The sequence below is a fragment of the Semicossyphus pulcher genome, unplaced genomic scaffold (genome assembly GCF_022749685.1).
Source record: "Semicossyphus pulcher isolate SPU_LCO1_2020_fin unplaced genomic scaffold, fSemPul1.0.p SCAF_21, whole genome shotgun sequence".
Classification (NCBI taxonomy): domain Eukaryota; kingdom Metazoa; phylum Chordata; class Actinopteri; order Labriformes; family Labridae; genus Semicossyphus; species Semicossyphus pulcher.
Window position 1 is genome coordinate 11,397,500 of NW_027211695.1, and position 17,391 is coordinate 11,414,890.

Sequence of the window (17,391 nt, forward strand, 5' to 3'; positions counted from 1 at the left end):
TCGTTGACTCGCATGCCTTCCATGTACTATTTCTTAGTGGCAATCTGTTTACTATTGATCAAAACATATTTTCAAGGTTAGTTCACACAAACCTGATGTTAGTGTGGAAATAAGGACAGCTGTAAAACTGCTTTGCATTCATTCTACAAAAACAAGCCCAGAGAGAGCAGTGATTTAAATTGTTACATAACACCTAAAAAAACATTCAGAGTCGGAACCTGAGCATGTGGAAATGTAGTATCTTAACATGAGGTGTTTGTTTACTATCCACCCATCCATCCATTATCTATACTACTTCAGGGCCATGGAGGGCTGTGACTGATCCCAGCTGTCATTGGGACAAAGGCAGGTACGCCCTGGACAGGTCACATGTCAATCACAGGGCCGACACATATCCAGACAATGTGGAAGTCCAGTTTTTCCCACCTCCTACTAGAAAAATTGCTCTGGAACACCATTCAAAGTCTGGGTTCCTACTTGTGAACTCGGAGCAGAATCATCTATCCGACTTCATGAGAATCAGATGTCTGAAGTCACACAACAATGGCCGCACCCATGGAGAGGCACATGGTTAATGGTAAACTATCGACTGAAAAGCATCGTAACATATATTTGGCTGCATTTAATTAAAATAACTACTACTATCATACAGTAACACATGTTCATGAAAATGTTAATAAGAAATGTCGCACATGTGATAAGTTGATGGTTACTATAAATAATCTCTGAAAGAAAGAAACATCACTTTGTTACAGTCGGCCATGTTTTTTATGTACAGTACATTTGGCGTTGTGCTCCTGGAACCCTCTGAGGTCAGAAGTCGTAAATTTCTACTGGGAAGTTCTTGAGTTCCCAGTTGTCTGGAACGCAGAAATAGAGACAGAGAACCTTTCATGCTCACATTTACACCTACAATTTTAGAGGCACCGATGAATCTAAGGAGCATGTCTAACCAGGATTCGAACCAGGAGCCTTCTTGCTGTGAGGCGGTAGTGCTAACCACCGCAACACCATGCCCCCATGTTTACTCGTTTAGTAAAATAATCTTGAGTTAAACATTTTATTTTATTTTTTTAATGTACATTTTATTTAAGCTTGAAGACTACATGAACTGTAGCAGTATTTAATGTACTGTGAATTTGTGCAGGAGCTCAGGAAGCTATTAACAGAGAGTTTCACTGAATCATGGGAACCTGTTGCTGGAACATGGAAGTTGTTCTTTATCATCAGATCACAGGCCCTCTTTTCAGCCTCATCACCTCAGCTCAAATTAAGTAAAATAAATAAAGAAATAATAGCACACTGTCAACTCTTATAAACAAATTTGAGTTTATTGTATGTTTTATTACAACAGACCTCATTTTACTTTTTACATCACAAGAAACATGTCAGTGTGTGTAGTGTGTATAGTCTATTACAGTGATTCCCAAAGTGTTGGCCATGAACCCCTGGTGGACGATAAAGGTACTGCAGGTGGGCAGTGAGAGGTATTTTTCAAAAATGTATATTTAACTTACTATGCGCCCCATTTAGCTGCTTTACATTTTTTTGTATATTGCCATGAGCCCACTTTTAAATAGATTTATTTTCTGTTTATGGATTAAAACTTTGTATTTGTCAAAGAATTCTTAGACTCAAGTATTTATCAGAGATGTGTGATAAGAGGTTTGGTTTGGCCCCAGAATCTTTGAGGCCTCAAGGTGGGCCGCTGCTTTCTTCTAATTATATAGATTAATATTCTCCATTCTATTTCAAGGCTTCATAACAAAGAACATCTGTCTGCATAATGCAATACAATTCAATGGTCACCACTGCAGCCTCAAAAATATCATAAAGTTGATCAACAACTTCATTAAAACAGCAGTCAGATGTCCTGTTGCTGACTGAAGGTGATGTACCATATGGCCCTTGTGTGCTGATCTGTAATCAGTTACTTAGTGACATTCCTCAGAGGTAGACAAGCTTCAAACAGATCACAAAAAGTCCAAGTATCCCTCCCTTGAACCTAAAAAAACATTAAAGCCAAGACGCTGGTGAAGAGGAGAACTCCTAAAGGCCATGATGATTGTGATGAACTTTATGTTAAATATTATGTTGTCATTGTATCACGCCAGGTTGGAGAAAGTAATGGGACTCATCCTGGTTTTGATCTCTCTTGATATTTGACACCAGGTGCAGGGCCCGCAGAAGCAGCTGTACACGCAGTCTTTGCAGACTGTACCCTGTAAAGAGAGAGACACAGTTAGGGATCGTCTGCAAAGAAACAACAGGGGTGGTTCATGAGGAGCAGAATGAAGATTTATTTGCGTGAGCTTACAGTTTCACAGTAATTTTATAACACAGTGAGTTTTAAGGCCACAGGCCATTAATCATTATTGCTGTGGGTGGTAAGAAAGGAACACTGTGTACTATAAGCACCATACTACATGAACTAGATACTCTCTGGTAGGACACTGACAAAAGGCTAAACCGGTTTAGGGGAGATAAGAGATCAGATGAACAGTTAAGGCAACAGTGACTTTTATGCTGGTGAACACTGGGCTAGTATGTGCTGACGCAGTTGAAGTGCATTATTGTTTATGGATGGGGGCCCAGGATAGCATAGTGTCTGTACCTCAATGCCATATCGTTGGCGCACTGAAACCCTGAGGGCTGTTGTTATGGGAGGGATGATTCCAAAAGCGTCCAGCAGAGGTAAACATAAACACTCCCCCGCCTCGTGTGCCGTCTTACAGGTGAAGCAGGGAAAACACCAAAAGGCGAGGCAACCTGAAAAGAAGACCACAATGACCACAGGAGGAAGCTGCTCAAACGCCTTGACAACATCAGACACTGAGGCTACGTTGTATGATAAGTGGGCGTAGTCTATTGGTTTCAAAAGTGAAGCTGACTGACTCAACTGGTTGCACAAAAAAGTCAGATCGTATAAAAGTGTGCTTTCACACCTAAAGTCTGTTTGTTTGGTCCAAATGAAAGACCAAATTGTTAAAATGTTGCATTTTGCCTAAAGTTTGGTTTGTGTTCAGACAGCAGCTTTAACCAACGGGCCAAAAGTTTTCATGCACGAGAGAGAGGGAGAGCACACTCCTCAATCACACTCAACACGATCACTGATTTTAATGTTTTGTTGTCCAAGTATTCTTTTACTTTTAATCAACATCGTTCCACAGATCGATCGATTCCAATCTCCTTTAGTTTTTCACTGAATAGTTTGAATACCTCCGTGTTCTATGAAATTGTTTGGTCAGCCCATATTTCTATTTCCCTCGTCGCTCCCACACGTTTGTCCTTTACTCATCCTGTTGCCTGGCTGCGTGTCTGTCTCTGCCAGTGTCAGCACCTGTTGACAACCCACTATGCACAGTTTTTTGGTTTGCTTCCTGTATTTGGTTCTACTTTAAGTCCGTTTATGTTCACACCTGAATCGAACCGGACCATGGTTAATTTGGAAACGGACTGAGAGAGAGTTCCCTACTTCTCATTTTATTTATGATCTGGGAAAATGTTATCTTATTGTGTTTTTGCTTTTGCATTTGCTTTGCTTAGTTGTAAGTATTTTTAATAGAATTATGTATATTATGGTCCCATGTAGAGTAATGTTGAATAAAAAAAAGGTATGCTTCAGGATGTCGATGCCTGTGATGGACAAACCACTACTATGGTGACCTGTCCACCACTATTACTAGCTGCTTATTAGCTAATAACTAACTGCTGAAAAAATGCTTGTGAGACAATATTGCATAAAGAGTTAGCTTTTTCAATTCGTGCAGAAAACACAAACCATGGCCTTTTTAAAAAAGGACACGCTCTGCTGACAACTGTAACTTTACAACCCGTGGAAAGCATGTGCTTCACTGTGTCCGCTGTATTTCCTTGTAGTAGAAATCACCCACGGGAGAGACTAAATTCCCATTACAGATGCACGCCAGACTTGACACCGGAATATGTTACCCACAAGGCCACCTTTTTTAAACTGGTACAGTTGGCTGAAAACACTACAGACAGGTCTAACAGACAGCAGAACAACAGACAAGGTGCAGCAACTTGATGGATTCTGATTTGTATGTTTTTTTTTCTGTAACTTCCCCAACCAATGAAAATTGACTGCTAAGACTTTGGTCGACTATAAAGGGGCAGCCCTAGTTTATCTTTCTTAAATACAGTCTATGTTCAGAATGTTTCAGATTTTAGTTTTGATTTGATAAGTTTGATTGGTTTGCATTATCAAAAGGCCCATCAAGAGTGGTAATGCTCACCATTGTCCAAATTCTTCACTACACGCACTGAACTCCAATCTGCCATCTGTTAGCGTTCTTGAACCCAGATCAGTCGGAAAGATCTGCATGTTTTCAACTTCATGCATGATCATGAGGGATCAAAGATGGCCGAGCTGAAGGTTTTTGTCTGAACAAGTTACTAAAACTAACAACTAGTGTCTCCTTATCTTTCAAAACCTGGTCAGACTGTCTAAGATATACACTTACACTGGGGTAGGTCTTGAAAGCAGTCACAGATGCCAGAGGTCCATTCATTGGAAACAGAGGTCATGATGAAGGGCCTTGGTGCGGTCACGACAATCTTTTCAGACATGACTTTAGCTTCTGAAAAAAAAAAAAAATACATGTCTGTTTTCATGGTCCATTCTTTCACATCTCTCTCTCTCTCTCTCTCTCTCTCTCTCTCTCTCTCTCTCTCTTCCTGCTTCTCTAATCAGCTGATCATGCTGCTAGTGTCCATAAGCCAATCATCTTGCTGATGTCAAACATTATATGTTGGGGTATCCTATACTATTCTGCGCTTCAAAACTCATTTAGACTTCGTAATTGCCAAGACTTCACCCTTTTCTCAGCTTTGTCGTGCACATGTGTATTAAAATATCTGTTCACTCTTAAACTCTATAAAGTCTCTCCTCATTTAAATATATTACTTGTTCCCGAAAGACAGGCTGCTTGTTTTACTGCAGCAATATTGTGTTTGTAAGTGATCAAAAGCAGTGCATAGTTTATATTTTCAGTCCAAAATCTAACTGAATGTAACACAGTAGACGAAGCAGCTGGAATTAGAATTAATGCTCAATGAGGCTGTTTAAAAGTCATGAAGAATTTGAATTTGCAGGTTGTATGAACATTTTGCATGATGGAACAACATTACAATATCTATGTTGACTTAAGGATGTCAGTTTTGTTAAAAACTGCTGTTGTGTAATGTACTGTAGATTATCAGAACCTATCCAGCTCAGGAGTTTGGGGGTTAAAGGGCAAAGAGACCTCTTAACACTTAATATTTAAAAGCAGTTTTTCAACAGAGAGGGGGTGACAATTTAAGAGGAAACCTTAACCTTAAAGAAATTCTGTGTGCGCATGCATCATCATCTGTGGGGTAAATCTGTGGAACAGTTTGAACATCGAACTCGAGCAAACACAAACTTAATTCTGTTTAAGCAATTTTCTGAAAATACATTTTCAATATGTACAGAGAAGAGGAACAATTGAAATAGCTTGTTTTAATAAATGTATCCTCCTTTTAAACATAGTGAGTCTTACTGCTCTTTTACACACCAGACCTGCCACCATACTTAGCCTCTGCATGCTTGCCCTGTCTGCTCTTGCTCTCTGTTCTTGCCTGTCTTCTGTAAAGTAATGTGATTTTATGTTGTGATGTCTGAATAATTTGTGCTGATTGTTTGTTTGAGTGACGTCTTTTGTATGTATTTATTTGTTTATGGGGTAAGACAAAATAAGCGGAAACTTCTTCCTACTCCTTTACAAACATGTACTGTTGGCTCTGTGTTGAATATGGCAGTCGATATTGTTGTTTAGGTTTACTGTTCATACTTTCTATTGCTTCTATTGTTTAGTTATTTATCTACTTGTATTTTATTTATGTCCGATATAAAGATATTAATAAAAACAACCATTTTATAGCTGAAAAATAAAAATAAAATCACAAGTCTTTGTTTTTGTGATGTATTTAGGCCTTTAGATTTTAGTTGCTTGCACAAATGTCCAGTTAAAGTGCTCTGTTTTAAGTATATTGAACTAAACTCATAAGTATAGTTTGCTGTAATCAAGCAAACACCTGATAACTTCTACTTCTCAGTGAGCAAGACGGACTTGATGGTATTTCAACAGGTCTTTATGTCAGAGTTAAACAACTTCTCTCTTTGAAATGTGTCCAGGGGTTGCAGCATTTCCTGAACAGATCAGAAATCATGCAATCCCATATTGCCAGTGACCTATTGTGTTCAACAAGTAAATTATTTTAAGAAGTAGCTTCGTCTTTGATAAAAAAATACAACATTTCCGTATGTAAGGGATTATAACTTACCTTACTGTCCTCTCAGGACGAGCGATTATCCCAGAAATAGATTTGCAGGGCAGCGATGCATCTTATAGACGAGCCTCAGACGGGCGAACGTCACAGGAGAGCAGATGATGCATGTCTCTGACTCGTCTGTCCAGTCTGACTTGTGTCAACACCTTTTACCATCAGACATCAGACTATCTGACCGTCAAGCATCATTTATATTGTCAACATACCACAAGATGCAAATTACATATTTGAAGTGTGTGTCTATTGTTAACCAGGATGATGTCATAAGAACAAAAAAGAATGTGCTGCACAAAGCTTACACTCCAGTGACATGAGCAGCTTTGTTTGAATGATCTTCACATTTACTGAGATTCTGCCCTTTTCTTTTCTTTTTTCCTCAAAATTTGATGTTTTATTAGAATTCATGCAAATAATTTATTATGAAATAAAAGAGCATCTGGACATGCAGGAGTGGGACATGGACTTATAACATACATGAATATTTCTGATTTAAGTAGGTAAAAGTAAAATTTCAATGCAGTCAAATATTAAGATCAGTTTTGTGTTGTTGAGTTTTTGCCTTTGGTTAAGGATCTCTCCCAACTATCAAGAGTTATGATTGTTTTTTTTTGTTTCCTCTGGTTCTTTCTCTTCTTTTCAAGGTTTCCACCTTTAAGATACAATGAAAAGTCACGGAATTAAATATGAAGTGAAAAATTAAGATTCAATTTGGACATTTTACAAATATTATTCATGCAACAGTTTATTTTCGAGGAATACAAAATATACAACACAGTCAAAATCTATATCATTTTCAACTAATCTACTATAACATTTGAAACTCAGGGCAGGTCAAACTTACATTGAAGATTTACAGTTTGAGAACTGTTTGTGAAAAAGTTAAAATCACCTCAGTGCTATGGTACATTTCCTAAATTCTATCAAGGGTTGTTTTGTTTTTTTTGAGGATTTTTTTTTTCATATGTATTGAAATCTTCTTTACACCACCTAGCTCAAATTGCTGAAAAATGTAATGCTGGTTTCTGGAAAGGTGTCAGAACACACAGCCGCAGACCAGTCAGGGTGCGCATGCTGACCCCTGTCCCCTACTGAAAGCGCCTACAATGGACACGTGAGCATCAGAACTGGTCCACGGAGCAATGGAAGGTGACCTGGTCTGATGAATCACATTTTCTTTTACATCATGTGGATGGCAGGGTGCGTTTGCCTCGTTAACCTGGGGAACACATGGTGGAGGAAGTGTGATGCTATGGGAAATCTTCTGCTGGGAAACCTTGGGTCCTACCATTCATGTGGATGTTACTTTGACATGTACCATGTACCTAAACATTGTTGCAGACCAAGTACACCCCTTCATGGAAACTGTATTCCCTAATGGCAGTGGCCTCTTTCAGCAGGATGATGCGCCCTGCCACACTGCAAACATGGTTCAGGAATGGTTTGAGGAACACGACAACGAGTTCAAGGTATTGACTTGGCCTCCAAATTCCCAGATCTCAATCCAATCGAGCATCTGTGGGATGTGCTGGACAAACAAGTCCAATCCATGGAGGCCCCACCTTGCAACTTACCGGACTTAAAGGATCTGCTGCTAACGTCTTGGTGCCAGATACCTCAGCACACCTTCAGAGGTCTAGTGGAGCCCATGCCTCGATGGGCCGGGGCTGTTTTGGCAGCAAAAGGGGGACTTACACAATATTAGGCAGGTGGACATAATGTTATGGCTGATCAATGAGTATTCAGTAACTGTGGCTGTCACTCGCACTGTCACAAGTCATTTGTTATCAAATAATTTTGCCTAGCTGCCTTGAAGATGCAAGAATGGAAGAGAAAGGAGGTTGGATACAGTAAGTGATGACAGCGATGGGCTGCGCTCCTCTCCCAAACACGTTCTCATGGACTTGTAATTCTCTACTTGTTCATGTGTATGGGGGAGGCGTTTTGGCATTTTTACAGTTGGATACTTGGAAAATCTGGCTTCATTTTTCTCATTTCTCAAATGTTGCTACCCCAGTTTCCAGAAAAAGAACCAAAAGAAACATGAAAAACACAATGTTTTAGTCCTGCACTCAAAATCCTTCCAAAGTAAAAGCAGGTTACAGATGAAGTATCAGAAAAATTTACTCAGAGTATCCAAAGTAAAAGTAATAATTCTGCAGAAATTGGCCCCCATTAGTTATACTGAAGGTAGATTGCTGGTTTTAACTTTAAACAATCGGGTAGTTTGATCCAGTGGTTCTCAACCTGGGGTTCGCCCCCTCTGAGGGGTCACAAGATGAATCTGAGGGGCCATAAAGTAGAAACCCAGATGTTTGATTTTCTAGACACCGTTTTTTTGTATGTTGTAAAATATACCACTAATCATTAACAAAGAATTATCTTTTATCAATGTAGTACCAGATATCTTATGTAGTGTTACAGTGTTATGTTAGCATACAGCAGTATAAGACCAGCGTGGGTCAGTATCTTACTGACACAAAACTGGGTCAAGTTTTAATCTGGATATTTCTGTCATATATGCAGATATGTTTTAAAAACAATACTGCTGTTCCAGGACTTAAATAACTTTTATCACACTTCTTTCACTCCATCTTGGGTCAGAGTGAACTTTGGGACACATTGTGTGCCTGCTGAATTCACTGAGGTAACAGGGAGTGTCTGCAGACCAGAGGAAGTGTGATTAAATCAACTCCTTTACTCTGGAGGGAAAGCTGCAGCCGCACCAGAAGAAAGAAGCGCTGCACGTGTTCAGACCAAGTGCGCCCCCTGCAGGGAGGTCAGAGCGGTGTATCTGGCTGATGAGGAGGAGGAGGCGGCGTGGGATGCTGCCCTTCTCTTCAGCTCTCTGGAGATCTGGAGCCAAGATAGCGGATAGCAGCAGCATCCGTAAAGGCAGTCGCTCCACACACTCCCCTGTAAGACACAGAAAGAGAGAGAGAGAGAAAGAGGGCTGAACACAGGTGGGAGGCTTGAACAAAAGGTGAACATTTACATTTAGGTCCAAAAAAGACACGTTTACTGATATATACAATGCAACAGTTGTGTGCTTTCTTTGCCTGCTGTACTCTGTACTCACATCCTTTGAAATTAAATGTATAACTTGAAGTTATTCAGAGTAAAGTGTACATTAAACGTGGTTTAAGACATGGTTTTACAAGATTCCTTTAGGTCAAATGTTAGAAAAACGCAACCAAATTAAATACATACACTAATAATGAAATAGCTTACAGTATGTAACCAATGTACAGTTGTAAAATGCTTGCTTAAATTAAAAAATGGCAGCATGTTTGTTGGTGTAGTGATAATAACAATGCCCTTCTCTTCAGTAAGTATTCTCCCTCTGTGAGCTTCTTCTTTGCTCTTAGCAACAGCAGCCGGGATAAAGAGCTTGTCAGTAATGTCAGGATGGAAATGTTGGTGGGTGAGATTTGATAAATCAATAAAGTCTGAGAAACACAGTCAGAGGTCAGTTTCTAGATGTTCCATTTGCAGCCTGATCGTGCGATTTCTTCCTCATGATACTGAGTCAGCAATGCAGCTAAGGTATGAGCAGCTTCTGTCAGTTTTGATTAATTACACGCATATTTACAGGCCTGAGGTTTGGCTCGAACTTGATACTGGTACAGCTTAGTTAAGTGCTGGTAAACAGACCCAAAAGAGCAAGTAAATATGTTAAGATTTACACATTTTTGTGTTGTGAGCAACAGACCTGGGATCTGCTCAGTACCACACTTTGCACCGTGTGTTGCACCGCCTCTCCTGTCAATTCAATGTGGGAGGGAGACATTAACAACTACATTAGTCAGGTTTGGAAATCTGAATGCATCACCAAACTGTGTGACTCACTGAAATCACTGTGTGATTTAAAATTTGTATGCAGATACAAATGTAAACAATTAAAAACATATTAAAGCATGGACTGATATTTAGTTTAAAGAATTACTTTAAAGAAGCACCGCTAAAAGCTCCTGATTCATTCTGTGATATGAATTGTGTGGTATAGGTGGTTCAATTTAAAGTTAAGTTGATTGGTTCATGAAGGCCCACTCAACGGGGCTAAAGGCATGCATGCAGCTCTGGATGGCACAGCATGAGCTTTGAGCTCAATGCAAATACCAGCGTATTAACATACTCCCAATGATAATGCTGATGTGCTGATGTTAATTGAATGAAATGTTTACCATTTACTCTAGCATGTTAGCATGCTAAAATTGGCTACTAGCATTAACCCAGAAGTGCAGATGAGGCTGAAAGGAATGTACGGGTATTTGGGAATAAACATATTAAATAAGAATTTTAACATTATGGAGAAAGAAATGGTAATCAAAGTGAAAATACATCCAGAGGGAACACTGAAAATCTGTTTCAATTTCTATAGTAATTCAACCAATTTTCGAGACAGTTTAGACTCAAAACTACCGGAGCCAAGTGCACCAGCTGGGCATACGCCTGGGTGTATCTTTGCGCCTAGGATGGAGCAGGCGTAAGTTTAGTCAGACTTAAAATCCAAGGTAAAACAAACGGGAAATGTGAGTCACAAAACTTAATATACAATGGCAGCATGTCTTGTTGTTTTACAGGATAAATAAAAGAGTATTAAAATGAGAGAGAGTCATCCGTGTCCGGACAGTAAGTTGATTGATAGGTTTCATTTTGACAGAAAAGTCCTATTTGAATTAATTAGACCTCTCCCTTCAACTGCAGCATCTGTTGGACAGAAACACAGCGATGTCCCCGCCCTGCAGGTGCTGATTGAGCTCAGATTTTATGCCAGTAGGGACTTTCAAAACACTGGTCGAGACATGATAAATGTACATCGGACAACAGCTTGCTTGATTATTTATGTTTCCTCATTTCACTATCCATAAAATGTATTTTTCTTTTTTTTACGCACAGCTGGTGCACTTGGCTCCATATGTCAACCTCATGGTGGCACTTCTGCGAAGGTCAGAGGATCACTTAAATCAGCTGAAATGTATCCTCTGGAGGCTACCAATATCCGTAGCAGACTTTTTTCTTGATCTATCTAATATTGATTGAGATCATCAGCAGTTCAGTCGGTGGATACCTTGCTCTGGAACTGGAGGAACCTTTTGGGCACTACTGAGGTGTCCTTGGGCAAGGCTGACTATGTGGCAATCAACTTACTCTCAGCTCACCAGGTATAAGATCTGTTTGTGCACGCGTGAATTTCCTCTTGAGGGATTAATCAGGTATTGTTTCTTCTATGTATCAATTTCTCAGTATATCTTTCTACAAAAGAGGTGGACTGACCGACCAACACTTAAAGCACAAATACTAAAGTTAATATTATATCCAGTAAGTAAAAACAAGAAAGACTACTGAATACACAGACAGAATGCACAAAGAGTGAGCCTTCAGAACTTTTAATGAACATCTAACTGGTTAAAGTAATCAGTCTGACTCTACAGTTTTCTCCTCATGATAAGAGTTTCAGCATTGTCTCCTTCCACCTATAATTGCCTTGCTGTACAAACAGCCTACATGCTGGGACTTGTTTTCACAAGAACTTCTGGCACCTTCCTAGCTCTTGCCCTGCAGTATTGACAGCGATCCACTGCCCACTCCACCTCCAGGAGGCCAACATTACCAACCACCTCCTTCTCTCCGATGGCAGCGCTCCAGCTCCTGCCTGGCCTGGCCTCCAACCACTCCCACCTCCTGCCTTATCTCTCCTTCTCTTCATTGTCCCAGAAACGATTGGCTCAGCTTATCATACATCAAAATCAAAATTTGGCCCTGGTATTTTTTCGCATGTCGAACATCTGTTCTGTACTGATGGTGTGCACTTACCAGTGACGGAGAGTAGATGTCTGTTTAGATCTGTGGTCACGCAGGCAGATGTATTAGTGTTTGATGTGGATCAACAGTACAGCAGTGAAGCAGTGGGTGGGTAGCCCGAGCAGCTTGTTGTGTCTTAAAGGCACTAACACTTTCTTGATTATTCATTAAGTTATGGCTGTAGTGTAGATTTATTAATTTAATACATGTGTCCTGATTTCACTGCATCGTCAGCATATAGGTTTAACTGATGTCACTTCACTGACTGACTTTATTACCACTATCACATACTTGAAGCTGCATCTATTTCCCCTGTGTGCTGTTATTGTGTTTCATCACTAAGATGTCTCCATTTCCTCAGCAGTAATCATAACCCTTCAAAGCTCTATCAGCTCTGTGTTATTGAGCTGGGGACGCTGTGTAACACAAGAGAAAGCTTCAGCTGCATTGTTCAGACCAGCGTGCCTCACGACATCACACCTTAGAGAGCCACTCAACTTGACTGAAAGAATTCAATCACAACTTTAACGCTCACTTTCCCCTTCCCAAACTAGGAAAAAGTCTTAGACATATTGTAGCAGAGCCGTTTTACATAAAAAAATGCCATTATTGCAATAAGAAATATTAAGAATGACATGCCGGAAGCATTAGCTAACAAACTGTGGGTCAGTGTCAAAACTGTAAAGCCAATCTGTGATTACAGTTTAGCCTTACCCAATGAAAGACAGTCAGACAATTACTGTGTTTGAGTACCCAGCCAACACTTCCAAGTGGGGCCTTCAAGGGCTAGTTAGGTGGGCTTTAACGGGAAGGCTCAGAGTGGGCTTTTAAGTGGGTTGGTGTTGGGGCCAACGTGGGCAACCAAGAAGAAATTAACATGGGCTAGAAATAGGCAAACATTTGGAAAGACCCTACCTTGCTACAAAACAGCAACCAAAATGGCTCCTGCCTACCTGAACGCCCTCATCCAGGTCTACACTCCCTCTGCCAGTGAAAGGCCCCTGGTACTCCCATCACAACAGGGACCAAATTCGCTAACTAGACTTTTCTCCACTGTAGTCCCCAGGTGGTGGAATGAGTTAACAAACTCCATTCGGTCCGCAGAGTCCCTTTCACCTTTAAGAAGAAGCTAAAGACCCAGCTCTTTCATGAACACCTCTACACTTAATGATATTGATGCTATTGACGATGATGACAATGAGGATGTTGTTGATGTTGATTAGGATATTCATGATAATGATGATGATGAATATATTGACTTTGTTGATGTTGTTGATGATGAAAAAAAATCAATGCCCGTGCACTGGCTGTTGGCACCAGGCCCGGTCGCACTTGAAGCTGTTTGTTGGCACTTAATGACTTGTACCCTCCTGTCTTGATCGTTGCTTGTATTGTATTAACTCTCAGATGTACAGTATGTCGCTTTGGACAAAAGCATCTGCTAAATGAAATTGTAACATTGTAACAAATTGTAAAGCAAACATGCATCCCAGGTAGGTCCCAAGTGGGCTACACTCTACCCATACGGGCCTTGTATCATCAACTTGCCAGGGAAAACCAATGTGTGTCCTCCATGGAAAAACTGGACATTATTGGCTGGGTCCCAGATGGATATTCCAAAAAAGCCCAGGTACAAGCCGTCTGGGGCCCAACTATGTTGTTTTGGCCGCCATTGTCAGCAGCTCTAATATTCTCCATTGAGAACAATGGAAGTCATTGGAAAACAAACCACTTTGTTTGATCTCACAAAGTCCAAAGCCCATGACACTTTAAAAAGACTAGCTTTGCAAATTAGCTTAGGCTATAAATGCTGTGGTGTGACATTGATTTACATGCTAAAAACTATGATTCCAAATGTGATGTGTTTACTGTCATCACGTTAAGTCTGTTAGAGCGTGAGACTGCATGACAATTGCCCTGGACAGACAGGCCTCATAACTGCATTTTATAAATATGTATTTTGATTGCCTTTACATCCAATACTTGTACATATTTATATATTAGGTTGGGCCTACAGGATTAAGACATGTTTTTAGTAATGGTTTTACATATTCATAAAAAGTTATTTTTGTATTTTTAAGTCCGCAATTGAAAAAAACAACACTGACAATCAATTGTGCTTCTGCAAGAGCTTAGGTGTCCGAAAGTTTGGATTAAGCCACATGCAGCATCATTTTGTGGATCTCTACTTGGAATAGAAAGCAAGAAGAAAAAAATAATATGACTACGTTTACCCAAAACATTTAAATGATATGGAAACAAAATGACTTTTGGAATTGAACCACAGAACTGCCCAAAATGCTAGTTTCTCAAATGTAAAAAACTAAGGGAATTGGAGTATTCACTTTTGACTTAAACACTAACTGCCTTCCTTTGACAGCCATCTTTATCACCATCATATATACATCAAATAAAGAATGCTGCTCATCCCTCTGTCTTAAAACGTGGAATCTGAGCTGTTTACCTTGATGCCGTATCGTTCCCTGACAGATGCCCTCATGGCGAGAGAGGCCGGTGGTACACAACCAATACAGTCCAGCAGAGGCAGGCAGGGACACGCACCCACTGCACTGGTCACCTTACAGGTGAACACTGGGAGGCAGCACAGGGCAAAGCAGCCTGCAAACACACACACAGTAGATCAACTTTCAGGACACACCAACATGACTGTCAGTGACAAAGGTTTATCATTTACAACAGAATCAGCAGATACTTTAAAGGTGACCATATTTTGTATCATTACTGAGTGATTCACACTTACAGTCTCCCATGTCTTTATAGCATTCACACAGGCCAGTGCTCCATTGACCTGCATCCTGAACCCTGCTCTCTGGCTGGACCTGGACCACCTGTCGGAACATGGCTCAGCTGGACATCAACGTCCATGAAAGAGGTAAAACAAATGAAAATAGCACCAAATAAAAAAAATGAAATCATAATAAAAAGATGGGGGCGTGGTTACATTATGGCTTTAATATACTGTGTATCATACAGCATGTTTAATCAAATTAACAAATCCCACCTCTTTGTCTGTTTTTACTTGTAAATAGTTGGCCTCAGTCATAATGGGTGTCCATCATATTTTGTAGTTTCATGATATAAAATTGCTTATTCCACTCTAAATCTCCTAATCAAGTTAATGTAATCAATTTATCTTAGTCAGATCTTTTTAAATCGTCCAGGTGTCACATTCAGAGCCATTTCAGAACTTGCAGGTCTAGATTGTATACTCTTCACATTATTATATTATTTAGAGAGAGACCCACATGCATCCACCATGAGCAGTACTTAACAGCTTATGGAAAAATTGGCAAGGAAACACTTCCCTTTATCAGGCAGAAAATTCGAGCAGAACCTGGCTCATTTAAAGGCTGTTTGTTTCTTTTTGTCATGCAACCCTGCTGATGCAACTAGTTAACATCAACAAATGTGTTTTTGTATGAAACACAATGGTAAACAAAATGTTATCAGTGTTTACAGCCAAAACCACATGTTCAAACTTATCTGCAAATGCATTTCATTTGGTTTCCTGCAGTTTCTTGTCCAGGCAGCTGAAGCGTGATCAACATTTTATGGTTATCTCAAAGTACCTCCGGTGGAAGAAGTGGTCTAATTATTCACTTGGTAAATGGTAAATGGACTGAACTGATATAGCGCTTTTGTAGTATTCGACCACTCAAAGTGCTTTTACACTACATGTCCCATTCACCCACACAGTGATACACCGATATCAAAGGCCTAAGTGCCAATCTCCAATCAGGATCTAAACGCATTCGTAAACCGAAGGCCACGCCTCTGGGAGAAATTTGGGTTCAGTGTCGCCCGAGGACACTTCGACATGTGACTGTAGCAGTCAGGGATCGAACTCCCAACCTTCATATTGAGAGACGGCCGACTCTACCACTGGGCCTCAGTCGTCCTACTTATAATATAGTTATAAAACAATTCAATAATATAGCCTTTGCGTTTAAAATATTACTTTGTAAAGTACTGGGGTGAAATTTGGTGGGATAAAGAAGGATAGAAGTGGCAAAAAATGAAAACAGTCAGGCACAAATACTACAAAATTGTACTTCAGGTTTTGAGACTTGTACTCTGTTTTTATATGTACATGTACTGTTTAATGTTTGGTTCATTTTGCACACTTTTTTACAAAAAAAAAAAAAAAAAACAAGTTGGAAGGAATGCTGAAAACTCTTTTGTTTCCTCCAAACGTATCCGTTTAGTAATAGTAGTAAACTGATAATATAAGAGCAGTAAGAGATTGAGTTGCTACCTAATGTGCAGATTTGCATGCAAAGGAAACTCTGAAGTGCTGATAGCCCATCTATCAGCGCTGCACATTACTACCAGTTAGAATTAAGAGGATACAAATCAGCAAACACTGTATCTTTGACCCATATTTCCGGGCTATAACCAAAGCCAACTTCCACAGGAAAGCACTATCTCAGTCAAAGATAAGCTCAACAAACCAGAGAGCTGCTAGCTAAGAACAAAGGTCCACGCCCCACGCTCGCGGAGGATTAAACACTGCTGTCTCCGGACCTGAGTTATTATTTAGCTCTGCTCCTCAGACACAAACTCAGAGGAGAGAAAGATTCCACCAGAACTTTTGTCTTTTTGTGGTACATGCATGGCTCATAGCCAGACTCTGAATAATGATTTACATCACCGTTGTAGGTAGAGTCAAAGTATAGCCAAGAATATCTAACCAGGCTTACTCTGATGAAAGATAGATGACTTACCTGTGGAAAAGTTTAGATACTTGGAATCCAAGGAAGACAAAGTACTCCACACTGTTTTTCTTTGTACTGTGATTGACTTATTCCTCTCTTTGACTGTCACATGACTGCCGTGTTTTGGTGTAAATACGAAACTGGCAGATAAACACGACACTCTGCTGACCTGCTGAGTTTCAACAGTTTACTCAGAGATCTCGGTGAGAGATAAGTTCATGTCTAAAAATGATTTCAGAGGCTTTATGTTAAGTCATTTCCAATGTATCACTTATTGCCCTGATGGTAAAGAAGAGTTGTTTGGTACGAGTTGCATCACTGGGCATTCCAGATTCATGACAGTGACAGCTAGGCGTGAAATCACAAAATGTCATCATAGAGAACCATCAAATCACTAAGAGTAATAATAGAAGAGCTGTAACATTTTCACTTAAAAGTGAGCTCATTTGACTTCTTCTTAATTAAAATATATCTTATCAAATGAACAGATTTACTGTAGTACATTGCACCACATCTGACT

The 17,391-nt window shown here is 39.9% G+C and overlaps 2 protein-coding genes across 2 annotated transcripts; both read right to left on the reverse strand.

Annotated features, from left to right (window-relative positions):
- Positions 1-1,332: 1,332 nt before the first annotated feature.
- On the reverse strand, positions 1,333-6,398 carry LOC138600355 (cornifelin homolog A-like). The gene is made up of 4 exons (XM_069671725.1): positions 6,328-6,398; positions 4,485-4,601; positions 2,615-2,769; positions 1,333-2,222 (listed from the first exon to the last, which is right to left on the reverse strand). Exons 2-4 carry the CDS (start codon positions 4,588-4,590, stop codon positions 2,106-2,108), a joined length of 378 nt encoding a protein of 125 aa, XP_069527826.1. The 5' UTR covers positions 4,591-4,601; positions 6,328-6,398; the 3' UTR covers positions 1,333-2,105.
- A 689-nt stretch (positions 6,399-7,087) lies between these two features.
- LOC138601060 (cornifelin homolog B-like) lies at positions 7,088-16,938 on the reverse strand. Its single transcript, XM_069672638.1, has 4 exons — positions 16,881-16,938; positions 14,897-15,003; positions 14,600-14,754; positions 7,088-9,246 (listed from the first exon to the last, which is right to left on the reverse strand). Exons 2-4 carry the CDS (start codon positions 14,994-14,996, stop codon positions 9,082-9,084), a joined length of 420 nt encoding a protein of 139 aa, XP_069528739.1. The 5' UTR covers positions 14,997-15,003; positions 16,881-16,938; the 3' UTR covers positions 7,088-9,081.
- Between the last annotated feature and the right edge of the window lie 453 nt (positions 16,939-17,391).

What these genes read in the sequence shown, in the direction of transcription:
- LOC138600355 (XM_069671725.1), bottom strand. Translation starts at nt 4,590, where the DNA reads ATGTCTGAAAAGATTGTCGTGACCGCACCAAGGCCCTTCATCATGACC. An exon ending in CTTTCAAGACCTACCCCAGT is followed by an intron (nt 2,770 to 4,484) that starts GTAAGTGTATAT and finishes TCTTCTTTTCAG; the next exon opens with GTTGCCTCGCCTTTTGGTGT. An exon ending in GCCAACGATATGGCATTGAG is followed by an intron (nt 2,223 to 2,614) that starts GTACAGACACTA and finishes CTCTCTTTACAG; the next exon opens with GGTACAGTCTGCAAAGACTG.
- LOC138601060 (XM_069672638.1), bottom strand. Translation starts at nt 14,996, where the DNA reads ATGTTCCGACAGGTGGTCCAGGTCCAGCCAGAGAGCAGGGTTCAGGAT. An exon ending in CTATAAAGACATGGGAGACT is followed by an intron (nt 14,755 to 14,896) that starts GTAAGTGTGAAT and finishes GTGTGTTTGCAG; the next exon opens with GCTGCTTTGCCCTGTGCTGC. An exon ending in GGGAACGATACGGCATCAAG is followed by an intron (nt 9,247 to 14,599) that starts GTAAACAGCTCA and finishes TGTGTCTTACAG; the next exon opens with GGGAGTGTGTGGAGCGACTG.